The 22,633-nt window shown below is 33.4% G+C and overlaps 2 protein-coding genes across 2 annotated transcripts in view; one reads left to right on the top strand and one right to left on the bottom strand.

The window, feature by feature from the left end:
- LOC117116863 (sorting nexin-4-like) overlaps nt 1-18,025 on the top strand; it is a 51,011-nt gene extending 32,986 nt beyond the window's left edge. The window contains exons 8-13 of the mRNA XM_033260965.1: nt 5,457-5,529; nt 12,554-12,654; nt 13,323-13,416; nt 13,726-13,880; nt 15,089-15,203; nt 15,365-18,025. Of these exons, the coding sequence (XP_033116856.1) occupies nt 5,457-5,529; nt 12,554-12,654; nt 13,323-13,416; nt 13,726-13,880; nt 15,089-15,203; nt 15,365-15,412 (586 nt within the window). The 3' untranslated portion in view covers nt 15,413-18,025. The remainder of the gene's footprint in view (nt 1-5,456; nt 5,530-12,553; nt 12,655-13,322; nt 13,417-13,725; nt 13,881-15,088; nt 15,204-15,364) is intronic.
- Nucleotides 18,026-21,669: 3,644 nt separating this feature from the next.
- Nucleotides 21,670-22,633, bottom strand: part of LOC117116891 — a 2,870-nt gene continuing 1,906 nt past the window's right edge. The window contains exons 5-6 of the mRNA XM_033261012.1: nt 22,582-22,633; nt 21,670-21,990 (exon numbers count right to left, since the gene is read on the bottom strand). Of these exons, the coding sequence (XP_033116903.1) occupies nt 21,969-21,990; nt 22,582-22,633 (74 nt within the window). The 3' untranslated portion in view covers nt 21,670-21,968. The remainder of the gene's footprint in view (nt 21,991-22,581) is intronic.

Raw genomic sequence — 22,633 nt, 5'->3', positions numbered from 1 at the left:
AGTGTTAGATCTTCAAATTAATATTTTTAGTCCAGTGACCTCAAGTGGTGTCCAATGACTAAGGGGTCAATGCTTTGTCTGTTACCATTAGTTAACAGTATCTAAAGTACTTTAATATTTAATACAATAGAACCTCCTCCTTTAGGACATCCCTATTTTAAGGAACATTCCTATTTCAGAAAAACCCCTATTTAGAGGACACTTTTTTTACAATAACTCAAGGGAAAGTATATAACACTACGGCCTACCCCTATGCAGGAGACACCCTTATTAAGAAGACACGTTTTTGGTCCTGAATAGTGTACCTTAATGCTATAGAAGTCCTACTTGTACCATTAATTAAGTTCAAATAAAGAGTATCAAATAGAGAGTATTGACATGATATAAATTTGTGTTCACATGATTAATATGATTTGTTCACATGATAAAAATTCTAAAATATGACTATGTATAATATGAATATTCATGATAATGTTTGATTATGCATGATACATGAATAGTGATGATTGGTTGAAAAAACACAAGTGTTATACTCACTCCTAGCATTTCCAGGTGTTGTATACATCTTTGAGAAAAGTCAATTCCGGAATTCCTCAGGATGGTAGCGATAGTCCAGGGATTCAAATTTGAGCTTCCATCCGGATATGTAGAGCTAGCAGATGGAAAAGTCGTTGGTGATGGTGACACTGTGATATGATGACCTAGGACCATGTCTACTATTAACTTAACCTGGGCCACTCTTCATTGCTTGTAAAGGAAAACTGAATGTGTGAACAACTTATTGAGAGGAAGCCTTATCTATATAGGGATTATGTTTTGCACATATTAGTTATTACATATAGGACCTCTTTTGTAGTTTAAAGCATAATCTCGACACTTTTTTTTTTAAACCATTGTGGTTTTTTAGATATATTTTTTAACAAGTGAAGGAAAGTTGAGATTAGAATAGGAAGTCTTCGTGAGGTGCTGTTTTAACAAAAGATGTCGGCCATGTTGGAGACAAGATTTAATCAACTTACAAAGCTGAGATTGGTATAAAAATGTGAAGATTTTGATTGTGATATTAAAATTAGGTGGATTTGTTTTAGCTGTGGTTAAAGTGCTTGTATTTGTATTTATATTTAGGGCACATTTAAAGTGCTTCTTGCCCTGATCATTGGACAGAATCACCCATATGCTCAAACTCATCCGCTCTCTGGATAGCATTCCTCCAATTTCTTTCTAGATCATTCCCCTTTTTATTCAGGTACACACTTACACTTATAGGTGGGAAGAGGAAAAAAGGTTAAGTGTCATTCCCAAGCAATGTGACTTGCATCTGTCTCGAACCTACTACCCGTGGATTGTATACTTGAAGCCTCGTTCCTGTGTCTGTGAGCCTTCTACTACCAGGATCCTGAATCCAAATCCTGCGGAACACAGGATAATGTTTTGACAGTACGCATACACAGTTGATAGTTCCATGCATCGCCAGATTCCTTGTTTTTTTTGCCCTAGGTGGTTTGCTTCAATGAAATTGGAGTTCAAACTGTTTCTACTTTTCATGAAGTGAAATAATGCACAGGTAATCAGCTTGAGAAAAGATTTTTTCACAGTGAAACTATTTGTGTCTTGCGATTTATTTTTACCCAGTAAGAAAAGCGACTTTAAGACATAGTTTGTAGAGAATGACATCAACATAGTTTGATTTTATATCTATATGATTTCAGAAATTTATCTCACTTCAGTTAATCCATTTCGCATGTTTGTCAAACACCCAAGTTGTCTGATTTCCTCTCTACAATTGCTACTTGTGCTGTCCCACCGAAGTGTAAATTTTTATCGTTACAAAATGAAATTGAAATTTTCCTTGAATTGCCCGTAACCTTCACAAACGAGATAATATTAATTTTTACCTGCCAACTTTCACAGCCTTTTAGATGAGTGTACTACAAATTTTGTTGCCAATCTTCATGTGAAACCGAGAATTGAAAGTAGAACGCTTGATGTCTAAATGTCAATCTACGATTTATCAGTGTTCTCATCTCTGCGTAGCAATAGTCTAATGTCATAATAAAGGGAAAACTTCATTTCAATTACAAGATGACTATATAATCCAATTATGACACAGTCGTTCTTTGAATATTATTTCTTAGCTCTGTAGGAAGCAAAATCAAGAGTAATTTGTCAGGATTTAAATTGGTTTCAAAACAATAGCAGATTTGACATTTATTCCCTTGCATCTGAAGTAGACATTCGTCATAGAGCTTGAAGAAAAGGTGTACGTGCTTGTCTGAAAACCCTCAGAATATGGGTTGGGATCATAAAAAGTGGAGGGGTTTTATTTTATTTTTCTGACCGTCATTGGAGTTACATCTGCCTATTTGTGGACATTCAAGAACCAAGTACTCTATTTGAGGCATGTTGTGGCAAAATGGTTAAGTTGTAGCAAAAATTGAAATTCAAGTTATTGTTATTTTCAGATACCTGATTATGTGATCTTTAAAATGAGGGGTCATTCATTGAAATTGGACATTTCAAGCCACAGTTATTGGAAAGTGAAAGTACAGCACTCTTTGAGTCAAGATAAACATGATTTTAAGTAATTGCCTTTCAAAGTTCTTTGTGCATACATTGTTTAATAGAATAAACTATCAAAATAACATTAGATAAACAATTTGTTGACCACTTCCAGAACTAATACTTTGGGACATGATTAATAAGACATTAAACTGTTGATCTACAGTGAAAAACAAATTTGGATTTTTAGGCAATTTTTGAGCTCCCATATTTTAAAGCTCATTTACTCAATACTGGCCTGTGTGACAACTTAACCATTTCACCACGACATGCCTCATTTGGAAAAGAGCGTATGGTTGTCTCCTGGTGTACTGCCCAATTCACTACCAAAAGCCCCCACTGGTAATGAGTTAACGAAACTTTTACACCAAGAAATTCGTACTCGCACCTTTAAAAAATACCCTTAGTATTCAGTCCAAGCATATTTGAGAAATATTTTTGTTTCTTATTATTGTGTCAAATAATATATAGTTTAATTTAATTCATCTCCACATAAACGCAATTCCACAGATGAACAATTATAAAAAAAACAAAGAAACAAACAGCATTGAGAAAAGATCCCCAGAAGTAAACATAATTAGTAACATAGTGCTTAACTTTGTGTACAGGACCTTTTTTCTCTTACTCTCTTGGCAAGTACAATCAGGAGTTATTTTCCCGTGAAGGGACTGTAACTGACCAATTACGAAGCAGGAGTGACAGTCGTGGTTCATTGGAGACCTCAGACAGTTCAAGTAGAATACACTTTGTACTCAGACTGACTTCCGTATCGGCTTTTCTCCAACATTCAAATTTTCCATAATGTTGTAACTTATTCTTAAGCTGTATTCTTCTTGATTTTGATACCATATTAGTCCTTGAAATGAATATTTTTTTTTATGTCTTGACAAATACCAGTTCAATATTTCGTGGTTAATGTTTTTGTTCTGATATTTAAAATAAAACAGCCAAGAATCATTAATACTGTATGTGGAAAAGAAAGTATGTTTTTAAAAATTAATACTTGATTGCTGCTACTACTATAAATTTAATTACATATACTTATATATGTGATTGCCATTGTTATTTATAAAAATACCGTACTCGCGCGAATAAGCGCCTCTATCGAATAAGCGCCCCTATCGAATAAGCGCCCCTCATAACAAGAAAATTTCCTTAAGCGCCCCGTTTGAATAAGTGCCCCCTCAATAACCCAATCAATCCTGGGACTGTGGAAGTTGGCATGATTTGAGGTGTGGAGTGGTATCACATTCTCCTTTAGTCAATATCAAAGTGAGGATATTTATCTTTGACAGAATGATGAGAGCTCCCTGGACAGACGTATTTCCAACTTTCATCATCTTTCATTTGTCTATAGCCTAGTCCTATTACTCCTTTTCCGACAATTTGCACCTTTAACACATTCTCATCTAAGTTTTCAAGAAAACCTGCAATAATCATGCCGTCCTGCTATTCTCAATCGACCAATGGCGAACAAGCTAACCACCACCACTAATTTCATCTGCTATTCTGCTGTTATGTAATACTGTACTCACAACATTCTTGTCATGACAAGCCATGCTCTCTGGAAGATTATCTTTTCCGCCACAGTACCATTCGTAATTTGCGGTTTCCTGATGTCCTTATTTAATCGTTTTTCATTCAAAATGTGCCTCTTGGATTTAATAAGTTCTCATAAGATCCCCTCGATTTTCATCTATTTCCATAAGCGCCCCCCTCAATTTTCACTCTGTTTTTATAAGCGCCCCGTTCGAATAAGCGCCCCGTTCGAATAAGCGCCCCGTTCGAATAAGCGCCCCTCAAAAAGTGCAAAAAAATATCTTAAGCGCCCGGGCGCTTATTCGCGTGAGTACGGTAATGTTAATTATTACTGTTATTATTACTACTATTATTCTTAAAGATATTAGATATTGTTTCATCGTTTTCGCAAGCTTACAAAAATGATAACGAATACGGCTACGTAATCAATTTCTTAGAAAACCCTTCCCTTAGAGTAACATATTCATCACAACGTAGGCGATTCATGACTTTTGCATGAATCAAGTATATATTCAGGTTTATTTATTATTCACCAATAAAATACATTAAAAACAGAGGGCAGCATAAGCTGAAATCTCTGTGAACAATTAAGAAAACAGTAAAAAGGCAAGATACACAAAAACAGTACAAGAAAACAAAAGCAGCATCCAAAAGCAATACACAAAAGATACAAACAACCAGGCCTATCATCCACCAACATTATCATTATTATTATCATTATTATACTCATCATTATTCTTATCTTATAGTGTTGAATTATGGATGAAAAATATCCAAATTCAATTTAACTTTAGAAGTATCATATTCAGCTCATACAGCATATTGTCAAGAACGTTTGGGGCACGAATGATGATAATGATAATGCGAAGGATGCAAAATCTCCCTATTATCTATATTGTTAATTACTAAGCCTGGCACACACTATGTCGTAGTATGGTCATACTTAATGCTGTCTGCTGATTGATGATTACTAAGCAGATTATCATTAGAAACGATCTGTTGCGTGCCTCATTGTGTTACAGTCTCCATTTTTCCCTATTTTTAAAAATTTTAGATTTTTGCTGTGCATTTGTATATTTTCTTTATAATTATATTACTAAATCTGTGTCTCATATTTTTATATTTATAATATATTTTCTGTGTGCTTTGTTATTGTATTTGATTGTCGAGGGCCTCAATGATCAGCTTTGCTGGACGGGCTACCCTACCCTCTGGAAATGAAGCTTAATAAAATGAGAATAAATAAATAGAAATGTCGGTGCATCTGTATTACTTATTATTTTTTATTTGTAATTGTTTTTATTTGTTTTATAGTATTCATCCAATTGATGTATAGCTTATTCAAATTTATTTCACAGGCGTTTTGAAGACCTCAAGAACTATTGTACCAACTTACAGAATAATATAACAGCACTGCTAAAGTTGAGGGCGGTAAGTTAATGCTATGAATATCCAAACAAAAATTTTTGAAGAAGACTATTCAAGAGTAAAGTAAAATCTATTTACGAACTCCCAATTTTACAAACTTTATTTGCAGTGATGACATTATTATAACCAATATTTTTAACTACAAAAACACTTAAAATTATATTTAAAAATCTACAGAAATAGTAACAAATCTTACATCATCCCAGAAAGAAAATGTTTAAACCAATAAAGTGACATAAAACTTCATTTAAAGCAAGAAATATTAATTGTTTCAGCATTCCATTTTAAGCTGTGCATGCTTGTTCAGGTAGCAATTGTACAGTAGGAATATAGAATTTCACAATTTATTTTTTGGAGGCGTTATTCCAATGGATTCACAATCATTATGAAGAAAAATATAACACTCATTTTTGCTATTAATGCATACTTTTATTCGGAAATTGCTTAAAATGAATACTTCACAGTGAGGTCAGATAATTTTGGCTTCTCTACATTATTGTTTTGCTGCAGGAAACATTAAAATCCAAGTAATGTTTTGTGACAAAAATTTGCTCCCATGGCAAGGCCTTAGGTCTACATATCCCGGTATACATTACTACGTAGAATAAGCCTAGCTAACCCTCACCACTGAGATGCTATGAAAACTCGCTGAATTACGAACTTAGTCAATTACAAAATCTGTTTGGACGGATGGGTACTGTACGTAGGGAGATGTAGGTTGAATAAACAATTTATAAACCCTAGTTACCCTCACTTTGAGGTGCTAAGAAAACTGTCTTACAAATTTTCTGGGCTACTAACTCTGTTTAGACGGAAGGGTATGTAATTGGGAGATGTTACTGCAGGTTGAGTAAACAAGTTTTATATTTTGATGAGACACTCAGGGCTAAGACCCCATCAAATAACAGATGATGATGATGATGAGATGATATGAAAGACCTTGAATATTCAGCGTGGGACTACACTAGTAAAGTGTCTCTCAAAGATTTAAACTAATCCATATTATGTTGGGTAAGGAAACCCACATCTAAGGAACAAGTTACAGTATAAAATGGATTTGTTTTATATCATGATTTCACAAGGGCCATCCTTCCTGCAAAAATAATCATCTGAGACTTGGGGTACCATCTGGGAGTGCTGTGGATTTTGGTTTTGATAGTCTCCATGATAATTTAAATTACTACCATTTGGAATGATGCTTGGTATTACTAGTATTATTGCTGTTTTGTTATTGCTGTTGATTTATTGTGGTTTTTGTTGTTAGTATCCTTATATTATTGTTGTTATTGCGTACTACAGATATTAATATAGGTTTTATTTTGATTGTTCTATAAAAATCTGCAAATATATCTTATATATCAAAATTCAGTTAGACAAATTGGTGGTAGGTAGCAACAGTGTATACGACAGGTCTTAGCACACTGTCTTTGGTATATGTTTAATCTGTTAATGAGAACATCAAATGATTTTGTTATTAGATGAGGTTATCTACAAAGTAAAATAAAATGACACAAGGAAAGTAAATATAACACATGTTAGTTTCCTAATCCACTGTTGCCAAATAGCTGTGAAAATACTAGTGCTGTACAACTAATGAGTCCTTATAAGTCTGTGTTGATCTGAAAATAAATAATAAACTGTGTATAAGGAAGTTTTAAACTTTTAATTGAAAATCAGAATGAAATGTTTTTCTTGCCAATTACAGTAATTATTAACACAGACACTTAGATAATGCTGTTCATATAACCTTCTGCGTAGGCCCATATATTGGCTAGTTATCAAGAATTTCCGTAACTAACCCTTTCAGTCTTTGAAATGTTGTGGCAATGCCCCAAATTAACCATTAATTATTGAATATTCCAATATCATTGCCTCTGGTATGCTGCCCTCTATAGCAACTTTTGTAATGCAATAAGCTGTCTTGCATTCCTGTGTAAAGACCTGTCCAGACTATCAAATATTTATTTTTAAAAAAAAAACTGTTGTACGCCCATATTTAGTCATAATGTGCCTATATATGGTAATGATGTGATGTCATCATGACCATGTTTAAGCATAACACATGTTTTTGTCAATTAGCTTTAAGGGAGAATGGGAACCATTACACCATGCCTATCCGTTGACACAACATACATTTATGTTGGCAATGAACGATGCCCAGGATGACCTTGCCCCAGATTCAAAGCAAGTACTTCGCTGCCTACGCATTACCCTCAGCCACCCACTTAACATGTTTTATTGATGTTTTTTTACCGACATGGCCAAAGAAAATGAGATTATGTCATCAACGAAACAAAGGTGGTTGAGGAAGTCCACAAGTTTACCCATAAGCACCTGTTAAGTGCATCCTTACCTGTGATGTTTATCCCATTATTCTGGGAATTATTTGCTGAGTGGCTTCCTTTGATTATAATAATAAACTTCTCCAAGGGACCTACCCTAGTTCATGAAGACAGGGTTTAAAATTGTATTCGTCAACCAATTATTCAGTTGTTCTGTTAATTCAGTGGTGGATTCGATGGGAGGGGGGGGAGCCTCTAAATTTATGAAAATGGAGAAAAAATGGAAAATTATATTCAAATTAAAGTTTGAGTGTGCCATTTCTGGCCACCTAGAGGTGCCATTGCCATAAAATGTCATACGGTTGAGGTGGTAATGACTGTTGATTTGTAGAAGTCACTCTCTGGGCGCCCTTTATCTTGAATTCCTGGATCCGACGCTGTATTCATGCAGTCTTAACTTTGAAATATTTAAAAAAAAATAGAAAAGAAGATATTAAACAGTATATATCAACAAGAAAGAAAACAAGAAAAAAAAATTGAAAATTATGATCATTAGAGGGCATTTAAAGGTGTTTAATTGTTGGAATTTCGTCTTCAAAGGAATAGTGTTGAATTAGCTATTTTATAGACATAGATTGCGCACGGTTATGGTTACTCACATAAACTGTTTCTGGGCTATGCAGATGCATCTTCATTTTTCGCCTTAGCCTAGTGTAAATTCTACTCTAGGTCCTCTGAATCAAGGGATAGGCCTAGATCTGCTGTATTTTGTTGACTAATAAAATTTAATTGTGACGTTAACAACAAATCTTCTTTACGGTATTTCATGAGTTAATTATAACCAGAGAGTTACATACGTACATTCAATCAATAAAGGTTGTTTTTTTCAAACGTAAATAAAATTTAGCTTTAGTTTAATGTAACATTCGATAGATTTGAAGAATATAAAGATTTTGTTAAAGGTATACCAGGCCCAATTAGGCTAGGCTGAGCTGATTAGTTCGCGGTAAAAGTGTCCGTCCTAAATAATTGTTGGCTGTTCAAAAGATGGCCGGACGACTCGCTGTCCAATCCTATGCTTACCAGACACATTTTTTTAATGGATTATTATCAGTCTATTATTTGCTCTGATTTTTTTTTTTTTTTCTTTTTCTTTTTTTTTTTTTTAAAGAGAAAAAAGTGTTTGAAAATTGAAAGCTTTTGTACCAGACTGTTTCAAGTTCGATAAAATCATTATCAACTGAAAATTAACCTGTCATAATCACTCTTCCCTCTTCCTCGGCAAGCCCCGGTAGTTTCATTTTCACTGCCAATAAAGGAAAATTCCTGATTATATATGTGATAAGAAGAAAAACTTCACAACAGACCAATTTGGGTGGGTTTTAAGAGGTCATAGGGATCTGAATAAGCGCCTTACTGGCACTGTATGACCACTGAGTCACTGTGTAGACTAGACAGCTGATTATCTTTCATAATATCCAGGTCTCATCGTGCCTCCTATCCAGTAAAATGATTTTTGATTTTTGTTATTTAGTTCAACATAGAGTACATTTATTATCCTTTGCCCTGTAATTTAGTTTGTAGCATAAAAAGGTGCAGGTCTGGCGCTGTGGTTTAAGATGCTTGGTTTTCCATTCTACTGTTCTGGGTTCGAATCCTATGAATATTTTTAATTATTACAAATAACTCATTTTCAAGATGTGTATAAGAGACAGGATTTTTAGATTACACCATTTTGTTTCTTGGGGGATGTTGTTTTTCATGAGGGACTGTTTTTTTCGATGCTTCATGTCTGGCATAGTTATAATCTATTCTCAGATTAACCGATACTATTTGGGGTACATAAACAGAAGCCTCTGGTTGGCAGTGATGGTCTAAACCTCATGCTTCAGTTTGAATGCTACATTAGCTTGATGTATTCATTTTCTTCTTTGTTGATAGGTGGTAGAAGAATGTGCCTGCAATGCCCTGCCAGGGTAGTTGCAGAGGCAGGAAACACTTATCTCTCACTGTCCACTCCAATGCACTTATGATTATAGTGGCCCCTTGGTGAGGCATTGGCTAAGGTTGGGAACAGAACACCTTCCCTGCTTCCACCTCTACTGCCCTATGGTAGTTGGAAAAATGTTCTTCATTACAACAATACCAACCAGCCTTTCTCTCCTTTTTCGTGCAATTTCATTCCCCTCCCATGCATCAATTTTACAAAATAGGTTAAGATGAAGTTTAGATTGTCTTGACAACTTACCTAAAATGTCAATTAGAATTTGAAATGAAAAGTATAGATTGTAAACTGATAGAGAAAATGAATACATTCTCTGCCAAAATACAATTTATTCATATGATTTATTGCCATGTGATTTATTATTGTTATCATGTGATTCATTGTTGCTATGATATGATTTATTGTATTATCATGTGATATACTGTTATTCATTGTCACAATGTGTATTATACAATGGGAAAATCCAAAAGAGTGTGTCACTCGTCCTCAGTGGGTAAAACAACGTTAATTAGAGGGTTTGGGTTCGAATCCCAGTGGAAACAATATGTTCAATATCGAAAGAGTATTAACCTAAATTTTCAGAGCAAGTAATCAATAAATTGCTTTATTTAGTTCAACATAGAGTACATTTATTATCCTTTGCCCTGTAATTTAGTTTGTAGCATAAAAAGGTGCAGGTCTGGCGCTGTGGTTTAAGATGCTTGGTTTTCCATACTACTGTTCTGGGTTCGAATCATATGAATATTTTCAATTATTACAAATAACTCCTTTTCATAAGTGAGAATTTTAAAATGTCTTTCCATCCTTCTATTGGCAGGTATAATTTGCTGTTAGAAGTGAAAAAAGTTAAGTAAAATAATAAAAAATATAATATCAAATTTAATTTTTTTTTTAAAGTATGAAAAAGAATATATAAAAAATTAATTATAAAATATAGTAGTGAAATTAATTTAAATATTAGATTATATTTGCTGTTAGAAGTGAAAGAAGTTAAGTAAAATAATAAAAAATATAATATCAAATTTCATTTTAAAAAATATAAAAAATATATAGAAAAATATATTGTGAAATAGTGAAATGAATTTCAATATTAGATTATATTTGCTGTTAGAAGTGAAAGAAGTTAAGTAAAATAATAAAAAATATAATATCAAATTTCATTTAAAAAAATATAAAAAATATATAGAAAAATATATTGTGAAATAGTGAAATGAATTTTAATATTAGATTATATTTGCTGTTAGAAGTGAAAGAAGTTAAGTAAAATAATAAAAAATATAATATCAAATTTCATTAAAAAAAATATAAAAAATATATAGAAAAATATATTGTGAAATAGTGAAATGAATTTCAATATTAGATTATATTTGCTGTTAGAAGTGAAAGAAGTTAAGTAAAATAATATTGAATTTCATTTAAAAATTTTAAAAATATAAAAAAGATATTATAAAATAGTGAAATGAATTTAAATATTAGATTATTTGACATTAGATTATTTGACAGGTGAGTCATCTTTCGGGGTCCTTGCTCCATAATGGAATGCTTTCAATTTGCACGACGACAATAATACTATCAGTACTGAGATGGTGTTTAGATCATGGACACGAAACAAGAGCCTTGAGTCATGTGTCGTTTCCTGCGTTCATTGTCAGTATCAAGGCTAATGGCAAAGTGGCTGACGATGGCATTCCGGACGCAGCCACTTCCTGGACATTTCCTGTGTGCGTGTCCTCAGCTTGATTCCCACATAGCTTTGCATGGATAGACGTAGGGAACCAGTCGTACAAACTGATTACTGCTTCTCTGTCACTGGGATCGGCCATGGATTTTGCATTCCATTCATGGCTATTGATTGTGGAAGCTTTTTTAGGGTTTTTTTTTTCTTGTGTATTAATAACTCATCATATTAGATATAAATTTTGCAACATTTGTTCTTAAGGATATATTTGGAGCACTCTGTTTAACTGTATTAATCAGTACCTGTCATTTTTTTAACCACCTTACCACCTGGAAGTGGGGGAGGGGTGTGGGGAATCAATATTTATAAACATATTTAATTGAATATTTAATAAAAATATAATTCGGTATGGTTCAATGATAAGTTTGGTTAGACATTTTATTACTAAGTAGTTCATGGCACACTGTGTCTCTTCAGATAAAAATTACCTAATCAATTTATTCTGAATTTTATACTTGTGCATTTAGGTAATCTATTAACCAAGAGTGACAATCGATGACTTCTGGTCAAAAGGGACAGAACCTATGGTCTTTAAAGTTTACCCTTTTTTTATGACAATATATTTATATAATAATAATAATAGTTATACTTGTATAGATAATAATAAGTTATACTTGTATAGCACGACAATGCTAAGCTTTAGTGCGCTTTATAAACACACGCAAACACTAAAGGAGCAAAGGAGTAGGAGAAGAGGGCAATGAAAGAAGAAGCTTGTTTGATGTGTTCAGGCAATTCATCAAAATGATGGGATTGTGAGTAAAAATTGTATGAGAAGTGTAATTTCTGTGAAGGATTACGAATTGAAATGAGTTGGATGGCCGTAGTGCAGTGCTTTAAAAGTTATGAGTAGGATTTTGAAGATGATTCTTTTATTGATTGGTAGACAATGGAGATCACAGATGACAGGTGTTATGTGATAAAATGCTTCTGAATAAAGGATGTACAGATTTTGAAAATATTTTAATAGTTATTCTCAATTTACTAATGTTTTAAATACTTTTCTTCATTAGCTATAAAGATTATATTGATGACTTTATGTCTGAGGAGGAGCTAATAGCAGACCAACTTAAGGAGTATGCAAGCTTTGCTGATGCTGTTAGGTAAGGAGACTAATTGAGCAAGCCAAAAGAGGGCAGCAGATACTATTAGAGGTTTTTACCTTCTAAAAAATTATGAATTAATTAATTAATTTGTATATTTAAGAGTTACTTTAACATTTTTGATTGGAGCACTGGTTCACTATTTCATTTTTTGGTTGTTTAGGAGGGGTCGGGAGAATTATCAATAGACTGTGGGTTACTTTTAGAGTACTAGGTCATCATACATTTGTGAGCTGTCACAACTCATTTGTCATGACAGCTCGCATTTTATATTGGATTATTTCCCACTCCCTCTTCTTGTCTCATTGATTCACACTTTTCAAGTAAAATATTGTTGAATTTTGTATTCATAAACAATCACATATATTGTGACTTGAAGGTGGGTTAGTTAACGGGAGATTTAGCTTTCTTGCCAGAGTGAGGGAGGCTGTATCGATTTCCAGGAGAATCTCACAACTGGCAGGAGACTTGTGACCCCTGACTCTAGAATGTGCTATTCCAATAGTTAATCCCACTGGCAGAAGTGGGTCGTTATTATTAACGTGAAGGTATACTATTACATTGCAGGTCACAAATAGATTATTCACAGGGTTTCTATCAGAAGTTTTTTCATTTGAAAACTAATTACTAATTAAACTGTTTCATAATTTTTACTTTTTTTTTTTTAGATCTGTTTGTAGAAAACAAGAAATGTTGCAATATGAAGTTGAAAGAGCAGAAGAGAATTTAGCTGCCAAAACCCAACTAAGAGATCAGTTACAGGTATGCACCCCTTGATCATTTTATTTATTGTCAAGTTAAATTTTAACATTTCATTAAAATTAACTGCTGGTCTTGTGAGAATGAAAAGGAAAAATCAGATGCACTCTGCAGAAAGTGTAGCAAGAATGTGTGTTGTGTTTTTGCTTCTTGCTTCCCCCAATCACCCCTCCCCCACCCATTGAAGCAGAAATTCTCAAGTCCTGTCTCTTATACACATCTAGATGTGTATAAGAGACAGCTTTAACTTTGGGCCCCATCATATCACATATAATGAAATAATAAAATGAAATTAACAATCAATGATTGCAGGGAACAGTACCTACAAAAGCATTTTCTTGGCGAGGACTCAGTAGCAAAGTGTTCGGTCCAGAAACGGACCAAGTAAAGGAGATGAAGTTGAGGCAGGTTAAAGATCAAATCCAAGAAGCTGAAGAACAGGTGACCAGAACACAAAAGGAGGCAGCGTAAGTAGAGTTTTTAATATCTACTTTTTAGCCTGGTTCTCACGAGAGCCCTAGTATCCGGATCGGAAGCTAACCGTTAGCGCTAACCGTTAGCCCCTGCGTGAGAACGCCCGGTCGGTTAGCGCCAACCGTTAGCAGTATCCGGATATCCTAACGGTTAGCATGGGCTATCGGTTAGCAAGTTGAGGGCGTTTCTATCATCAACCAATCACACGTAGGCGTTTACAATTTCCAGTTTCTTATTGGCCAGTAATTCGATCATCATAGTGTTGGTATCCGGATCGGAATTTTCTCGCATGGACGCACGGCATCTAACGGTTAGCATGATCCGGATCCTGCTCGTTAGCTGCCGTGTGAGAACATAGCCAAAAGTGTTTTAAAGCTCTGTCTTCACTATCAAATTTTCTTTGACAAAAACTGTTGTATGCCCATATCTAGTTGATGTGCCTATATATGGTCATGATGTGATGTCATCATGACCATATTTAGGCATGTCACAGGTTTTTGTCAAATTAAATTTGATTGTCTAGACAGGGCTTGGTTTGATGTATTCCTGTCAGATTCAGGTGGAAATGTTACATCAGACTTTTTGATGTTTAATTTTTTATTTCATTTAATGGACTTTTTTTAAGCACCTATAAAATTTTATTTGACAGAAACATGTGACATGCCTAAATATGGTCATGATGACATCACATCATGAACGTAATTATATAGGCACATCATGACTATAATATGTGCATACAGCACAAGTATGGTGAGTTGAATGGCTGAGCGGTTGAGGCAGGGGCCTGCAACCTACAGCCATAGTAATGGCACGCTTGCCTGTGGCTCTGGAGGTGGAGCAAGTCTTCTCGTATAAGGACTATAAACCGTAGGCCCAGTGTACACAATTGGCTCATGTGCCCTATAAAGAACCCAGTACATCTTTCGTGACGAGTAGGGGGATACTCTGGTGTACTGGTTCATCTTACAGCCCCTTCCTCATCCAGATGCTGCACATTCCTTGATGAGTATCTGCAAAGAAATAGAAATCTGATAATCTGGACAGAGATTTATACAGCCTTTCAGATTCTCTAATGTTCTCCGGTGTTGAAATAAGGATGATGACAACAACAAAAGCAATGATGGTGAAGGTTTTCGTAGTAATGATATTATTCTAGTTGTCAGATAAATTATCCCCAATTTCTTTTTTTATTATATTTTAGGGAATTTGTAGAGGAAGCACTGAAAGAAATAGAAAGATTCAAGAAAACCAAAACAGCAGATCTTAAAGAAATCTTCATCAATTTCTCAGTTCTGCAAATTAAAATTGCAAAAAAGGTATTCCTAAATTGTTTTATCTATATTTATACATTACTTTAATGGTTTGTTGTAAATTTTCATTGTTGTTGTCATCTAATTATTATTTTATTTGCCAAATGGTGCACTTTATTTTGCTTCTCTGTATAATACAACATAAATAAAATTTGTTTTTCTTGCAGGGTATTGCAACATGGATGAGTACGAAGGAATGCTTTGAAAAGATGTAAATAACTGCAAGATAAAGAGTAGCAGAGGGGTGTGCTCTGTTGTTGTATTAGTCTCAGTAAATTAACAAAAAAAATGAATATAATAGAATTCTATTTTTAGAGTATTTGATATTCTTTATTTTCAATGTGTCTTTTTGCAAGGTTTTGAAATAGTATTAAACATCCAGGATTCGTTTCTTCTGTGATGTGTAGCTGTCATATTTAGTCTTTGGATGAATAGTTTGTCATTGTTCTTCAGCGGTTGGATTTTTCAGACTTTCTTAGGGAAAAGAATCATCTAAACTTCACCTAAAATATCAGTGAATTTTCTTAACTTATTTAAAGCCGTCACTTCTCTACAGGCAATTCCTCTCCAATGTACCCTGCCCTCTGCAACGATCATGTAATTTGGAGTTGAGTAGTTTGGTTTGTTAGGATGCTTGCCTTCCAATCCCAGGGTCCTGGGTTCAATTCCTGTCAGTGTTGCAGGATTTTTCTCACGACCAAAACAACTCCACTCCCTAAAACTCATTTAGGTTTAGTTTGTGTAAAGCATCGTGTGTGTATGTTTGTCTTGTGAAAGGGATTGTCACCTACAAACAAGTAGGACATTGACTGTTGACAATCCTACAGTAGGTGCATGTGTGCCTAAGTAAATAAAAATGAAATAAAATAAATCGTTTCCAGCTTTTCCCATGTTTGGCCATGCCCCTTCACCCAGTGAGAATGAAGCTCTCCTTAAAATGGGTGTTCCCTTCCTTCCTTAGGATTTCTATTGTGGAGCATCTCATATAATATATTTTGATAAATAAGCAGTTTCATAAAAGCCCACATTAACTTATAACAGTTTTCTAAGCTTAGTGTGATAAATCAAAACCTTTGACCCCTAAACAGTATGTGTATATCGACAAGTCAAATAAATTAAATCTTAGTATGGATTGCATTATTTATGAATTGCAGGTACAGTAGTAGTGTACTGTAAATAGAAAAAAAAAGAAGAAATTACATTTTTAATTGACAACTCTATGGGTGGTAGTTACTGTACATGATTGTGTACATTCTAAATGGTCCTCCTCAGCCATTCATGTACTTGAGGTTCAGGATGTTGAAATTTTCAACAGCTGTCAGTGGAAGAATAATGACTAAATTACCACTTTAACATTATACTGTACTGAATAAAAAATCGTACATTCATTTGTTTAGTATGCCATCATACCTGAAAATTCTGAAACTTTTTATTGTTATAGTGCCTGTCCGCTGTGGTAATGAAGCGTTAAAGTGTCTTTAACACTGTATGCAAATAAGCTGTCACCTTGTTTAATCTGTGCATGTCTATGTCAAATTTCATGGCATATTCCTGTGTCAAAGTTCAGGCCATATAATCAAATAATCTAGTCTATGACAGAGCATGTATGGAATGAATGTACAGAAAGTATGTATGCTTGGTGTAATAGATTGTATGCTTGGTGTAATAGATTGGGTTATTTATAAGCCTTGACCTTTGACACATTCATGCACACTTTAACCTTTTACAAGAGGGCTTACTGGTTTTGTTTTAAGGAACTGCATTCATCTATTGCAAATGTGTGATTTTTTATTTCAGGAGGAAATTAAACATTTTAACTTCATATTCAAACCTTGATATTATCACAAATTCATATGTATATTGTTTAAAGTGTTTAGGTACAAATACATGTTGAATGGAATGAGTTAGCTATCGTCATGCGACGTAAGAGGAGGAGCTTAGGCGCCATATATAGTTCTACAAGTGAGATGAGTTAAACAAGGTCACGGTGGTCGTTGACTTCATAAGAGGGTTTGTTAATCTGTGGATTAAATGGAATTAGTTATCTATCGTCATGTGACATAAGAGGAGAAGCTTTGACCAATCTTAGTCCATGGTCAATGGCTTTAGAATGATTTTGTTAATAGCCTGATTATCCAATGATATGAGTTAACCATGGCCATGTGACACTAGCAGAGTGCTTAAACTCATCAAAATGCTAAACAGCATTAATTTAATATAAGGCCAAAAAAAAAGATGTTTGTTTCCCCTCCTCCACCCACCCCTAACTTACTGGGAAAAAAATTGGGGGAGGAAAAACAAAAAAACTTTTTTTAGATTTTTTCTTTACAAATTAAAACAAATGTGAGTGAATTTACCTTTATTTTTTGCCAGATGCCCTACAAATTAGTCTAAAGATTTTGTCTGATGTAAGATATTGCCATTCTAGGCATCTGTGGGTTATTTTCATTCCATCTGGTGAGTTTTCCACTTTCCCCTTTTTGTGATTTAAAAAAAAAGAAGGGCAAACAAACAATTTACTTCTTTAGGCCCAATCATATGTCAATACATTTATTGATCAAACAATGTAAATTGATTGGTTGATTTTAATCATATGATACTTAAAGTAAATTGTGTACACATTTTCCACCAGTATACATAGCCTTGCAGGTCATTTACATTAGTAATTTTTTATTGTATTTTGGGGGAACTAGTTTAGTAAGCTTTATTTTATTTGCTATTCGTCCATAAATTATAACATGTAGTTGATATTGGGATATTAAAATATTAAGAATATTTAGTAACAACTCATTTTGTATTAGCCTAGTTATGTAATTCATATAAAAATAAATATATCATTTACAAACAATTATGAAAACCAAAGTAATTTTGTGGTGGGGAAATTATTTATGTAAAGTGCTCTTAAGTAGAGAAGTTGAAACTTATAAATATACTTTTTTTTCTACAAAAGTAATTAGTGGCTTGTAACTTGTCATGTTCAGTCTGCAGTTTTTGTGACAAGCATCTGATTTGCATATACTGTATATTATATGAGCATGATGATGTTTATGTTGAGTACTAAAAGGGATCACTTAGTTGTATCACTTCCATATATGAGCATGATGATGTCATAAAAATATTCATCCATATGTGAGCATGATGTCATATCACATCCATATGAGCAAGATGATGTCATATCATATCAATATATGAGGATCATTATGTCATCACATCCATACATGAGTATCATGATGTCATATTACATCCGTATATGAGCATGATGATTTCATATCACATATTGAGCAAGATATATAATATCCATATATGAGGATCATGAGATCATATCACATCCATATATTATCATGATGATGTCATACCACATCCATATTATGAGCAAAACGATGTCATATCACATCCATATATTATCATGATGATGTCATACCACATCCATATTATGAGCAAAATGATGTCATATCACATTCATATATTATCATGATGATGTCATACCACATCCATATTATGAGCAAAATGATGTCATATCACATTCATATATTATGATGATGTCATACCACATCCATATTATGAGCAAAATGATGTCATATCACATCCGTATATATATTGATGTCATATTACATCCATATATGAGCATGATGATGTCATATCACATTCATATATTTCTTCATGATGTCATTACACCCATATATGGAAAAATCAGAGGTACCAAACTACATTAATAGCGTGGACAAATATATATAGTTAATATGATGATCAACTTCTTTCATATAGCCTAGGTATGTATTTTTTTCTTCTATATTGCTCATCATGTGATTTTACTAAGTATGTAAAATGTGTACCGATAATAAAAATACAATAGTATATGCATGTATATGTGCAATTGTAGGTTATATTGTTAGTTATTTAAATGTAGAGATGTCCACACACAAAGTCTAATATAATGTTTATTACTTAACGTAAATCAGAAAGTAAAAGTTCACAAATGAATAATTGACATGGTAGCATGTACAACAATATTTTCGCTGCATTTCAATGAACATTTAGTTAACTTGTAACGTCACTGTATTCACAATGTTATGTATTTTAATTTTTAGCATTTATCTGTTATTTGAAATCATTTCTTATCAACAATGCCCTCTGTAGTTATTTGATTTATTATCACTTTATTATGTTGAAAAAACTGAACGAATACTTATGAACCATGATGTGTTTGATCTATATCAACAATATATATATATATTACCAATACCTTCCTGCGTTGATCTAATTGCCTTAAAAATGTAAATTAAATGTACTGAATATAAGCATTTTTTAAAACTATTATATGAGTCTTATTTATACTATTATTATAAGTCTTAAAATATTACTCAAATTATTATTTTTTAATATTTTTTTTTTCCACTGGACTAGGGATTAATAATATGAAGCACATAGAGCCAGTTTATTGCGATATACGCTTTATTATAATGGTGAATTATTAATTTTTTTTTAATAATATAATTATATTATAATTATTAAAGCCAGGATCCAGATGGGAAAAAATATATGTATGTTGTACTAAAACAAAAAAAGGGGTTTTATGAAAAAATTAAAACGGCTAATGAGGTACAAATTTCTGAATATTTAAAAGTTGGGTGGGGGGAGGGGCGTAACAACCTCTTGTAGCTTTCTGTTAATAAATTTAAGGTTTAATTGTAAAACGTATGTAAGTGAATGAATGACAACTTAATTACTTTGATTTGTGTCCATTGAAAGTTGATAGATGTTTCCCGATTTTGCTACAGACGTTGAATCTTTAATGGAACTAAACTAAAGTTATATTATGATGTCTTATGTATAATCCTAAGATGTATTTCATAATTTTATTAAAACTTGTTGGAAAATTAATAGAATATATAACAGTGATATTCTCAAGTGCTCTAAATCTGGAGATGATTTACCATTTAAAGGTGCATTCACACCAAAACTGAATTGTCAGATCGGAAAGTTTACTGAACCGATCAGAACAATTTGATTAGCATGTCAAACTCTTTCCACACTATAAAATGTATGTGACAAAAATATAACATGTAATAATGTAAAGTAATATGACATAATCTTGCCCATATATGGGCACATCACAGAAATTAGTCACATGATAGTGTGGACAGATCTTAAGTATAGGGATTTTGGTTTGGATCTGATGTGAATGCAGCTTAATTCTCCACGTATGGCGTTCACATGAAAATTGATAATGCCATTTTTTAATGCACACCATGAACTCTATCATTCCATTTTTTGAAGCAAAAGTCTAGTATGACTATATAGTGTTAATCGCAGTTTGGATTGTGTAAAAATATATAATTATGAAATATATTAGGTTATCGGTATTTAATTTCAGTATTTTGAAACCGTTTATGTTTTTGGTTCTAATTAAACCAACAAAATTAAATGTTGTACTGTACTGAAATTGAGCATTTCTGTAGTTTTTTTTGTTTTTTTTTTAAATTTCTCAACTCCATTACCCGATGCCGGATCGTCATTAAGGACGATTTGTGGCGTTACGTTCTCCATGGAATCGCGTCGGTCGATCACCAACGAGCACAATAAGTGCCCCGCTTTAAAGTAACAACTACAGATCACCCTCCAGTTCGAGACACCTGAATATTTGGTGTGGTCTTCAGGTTTGGTGTCCTCTTCAGTGGATAGCAGTGTGTTAAACGGTTGAGTATTGTATAAAGTAGTCTCCGAATCGGAGGGCGAACTGTTGTAGGCTTAAATGCAGATGATAGTGTTAGTCGTATTTTTTTTTTGTTACTTAACCTTTGCCCATTAAGGCATGTTTAGTTGAGACTACGAAGTGACGTATACGTCAAACACGTTTTAGTAATGAAAGGAAATAAAACCGCATGCTATGGAAAAAAAAAAAACTTGTGACAGTGGGTTGCCTGGTTTCCATAAAATCACTACACTCTCGCTGTACAGTGATCCGTTTATTAAGGTCTGTCCACACTAAAAAAATGTTTGACAAAAAATTGTATGCCTATATTATAGTCATGATGTGCCTACATATAGTTGTGATGTGATGTTATCATGACCATATTAAGGCATGCCATTTTTTTTTGTGAAATAAAATTTGGTAGCCTGGACAAAGCTTTATATGGCCTAGGCCTGTCTTCCTTTCAAATCTTTTTTTTTTTTTTTTTTTTTTCTTTTTTTTTTCTGAGACTATAAGTAATTCTTTGGTGGGTGCAGAGTTTGTTTCTTTAGCTCTCCACACAAGTTTCAGACAAATCGTTTTGCTTTTTTCAAATCTTTACTGATTCATTCCTCGTCGAGTAAAGATAAACACCCCAAATTTGTCAAAATGTAAATTTTCTATTTTGTAGTTTATTGCACATTACGTACGTTTATAACGCTTTGCCTGCCCCCGGCCATGTCCCAATCTCCGCCGCCTTTTTTTTTTTACAAAACCCAAATAAAACACATAGCCTTCATACATAATTTATTAAATAGTTTATTGGAAAAAATAATAGAACAGTTGTTTTTTTTAAATACAAGTATTAGAATATTTTTAGCAGAAATCCATAGAAATATATTCAACATAAAAACACCAAGATGCCCGATGTTGTGTTTTCGTCGTACGGTATAACCAGGAATTTTCACTGGTTGATATCAATTCATCATTGTATGTACAGTAGGTGGAAAGACATTCACATATGGAAGGATTGACTCTTGCTCGTCATTATTGCATAGGTACGGGCTCTTGAAGTAGGCTTAGTTGTACACAAAGTTGTTTTAATAAGGATCGGAAGTGGTTCTGGAAAAAAAAAAAAATAACAATAACAACACGAGTTCATATTAGTTTTAATGTCCCTACAGGGTTTTTTTTTTATTTCGACACATTTTTTTAAAAAATTTATAACCACCATTACATTCTATAACTGGCGAGTGTTATAATGAATATGTAGCAATCGTCGAGCGTGTCTGTCGAATGTCATGACTATTCCGTGAATATTGTAGGCTTACTAATAACTTGTTCAGGTAATAACGACGTCATGTCGTTGAGTTATGAATTATAGGCTTTGGACGGACGATTTTATTATTTTCAAGTTAAGTTCTTAAAAGCGAACTGGCATATCGGTCCATCCAGGCGATAACTACTGGTTTGTGTAATTCCTGGCTACCAATGCCGTGTGTCCTATATGCGATGCGAAGACCGCTTATACAGTAGTACCTTTTTTCTAATGACCCAAGCAGCAATATGTCAGGCCCTATTCTAGAGGTTTTAGAAAGATTTCAGATGGCAATATGTACAGTAGTACGTAATTGCTTGATGATGTTCCACATGAACGAAATTAATTAAATAAAATAGATAAAAGAAGTGTGATAAATAATATAAGACGCTTACCTGGGGGCAGCTGCCGGACATTTACACGGTTTACACCCTGGAAGCACTGGCA

Source organism: Anneissia japonica, unplaced genomic scaffold (assembly GCF_011630105.1).
Source record: "Anneissia japonica isolate Jap-2015-1 unplaced genomic scaffold, ASM1163010v1 scaffold1302_len1884557_cov193, whole genome shotgun sequence".
Classification (NCBI taxonomy): domain Eukaryota; kingdom Metazoa; phylum Echinodermata; class Crinoidea; order Comatulida; family Comatulidae; genus Anneissia; species Anneissia japonica.
Note: the sequence above shows the minus strand (reverse complement) of the source record. Positions and strands in the feature narration are given on the sequence as shown.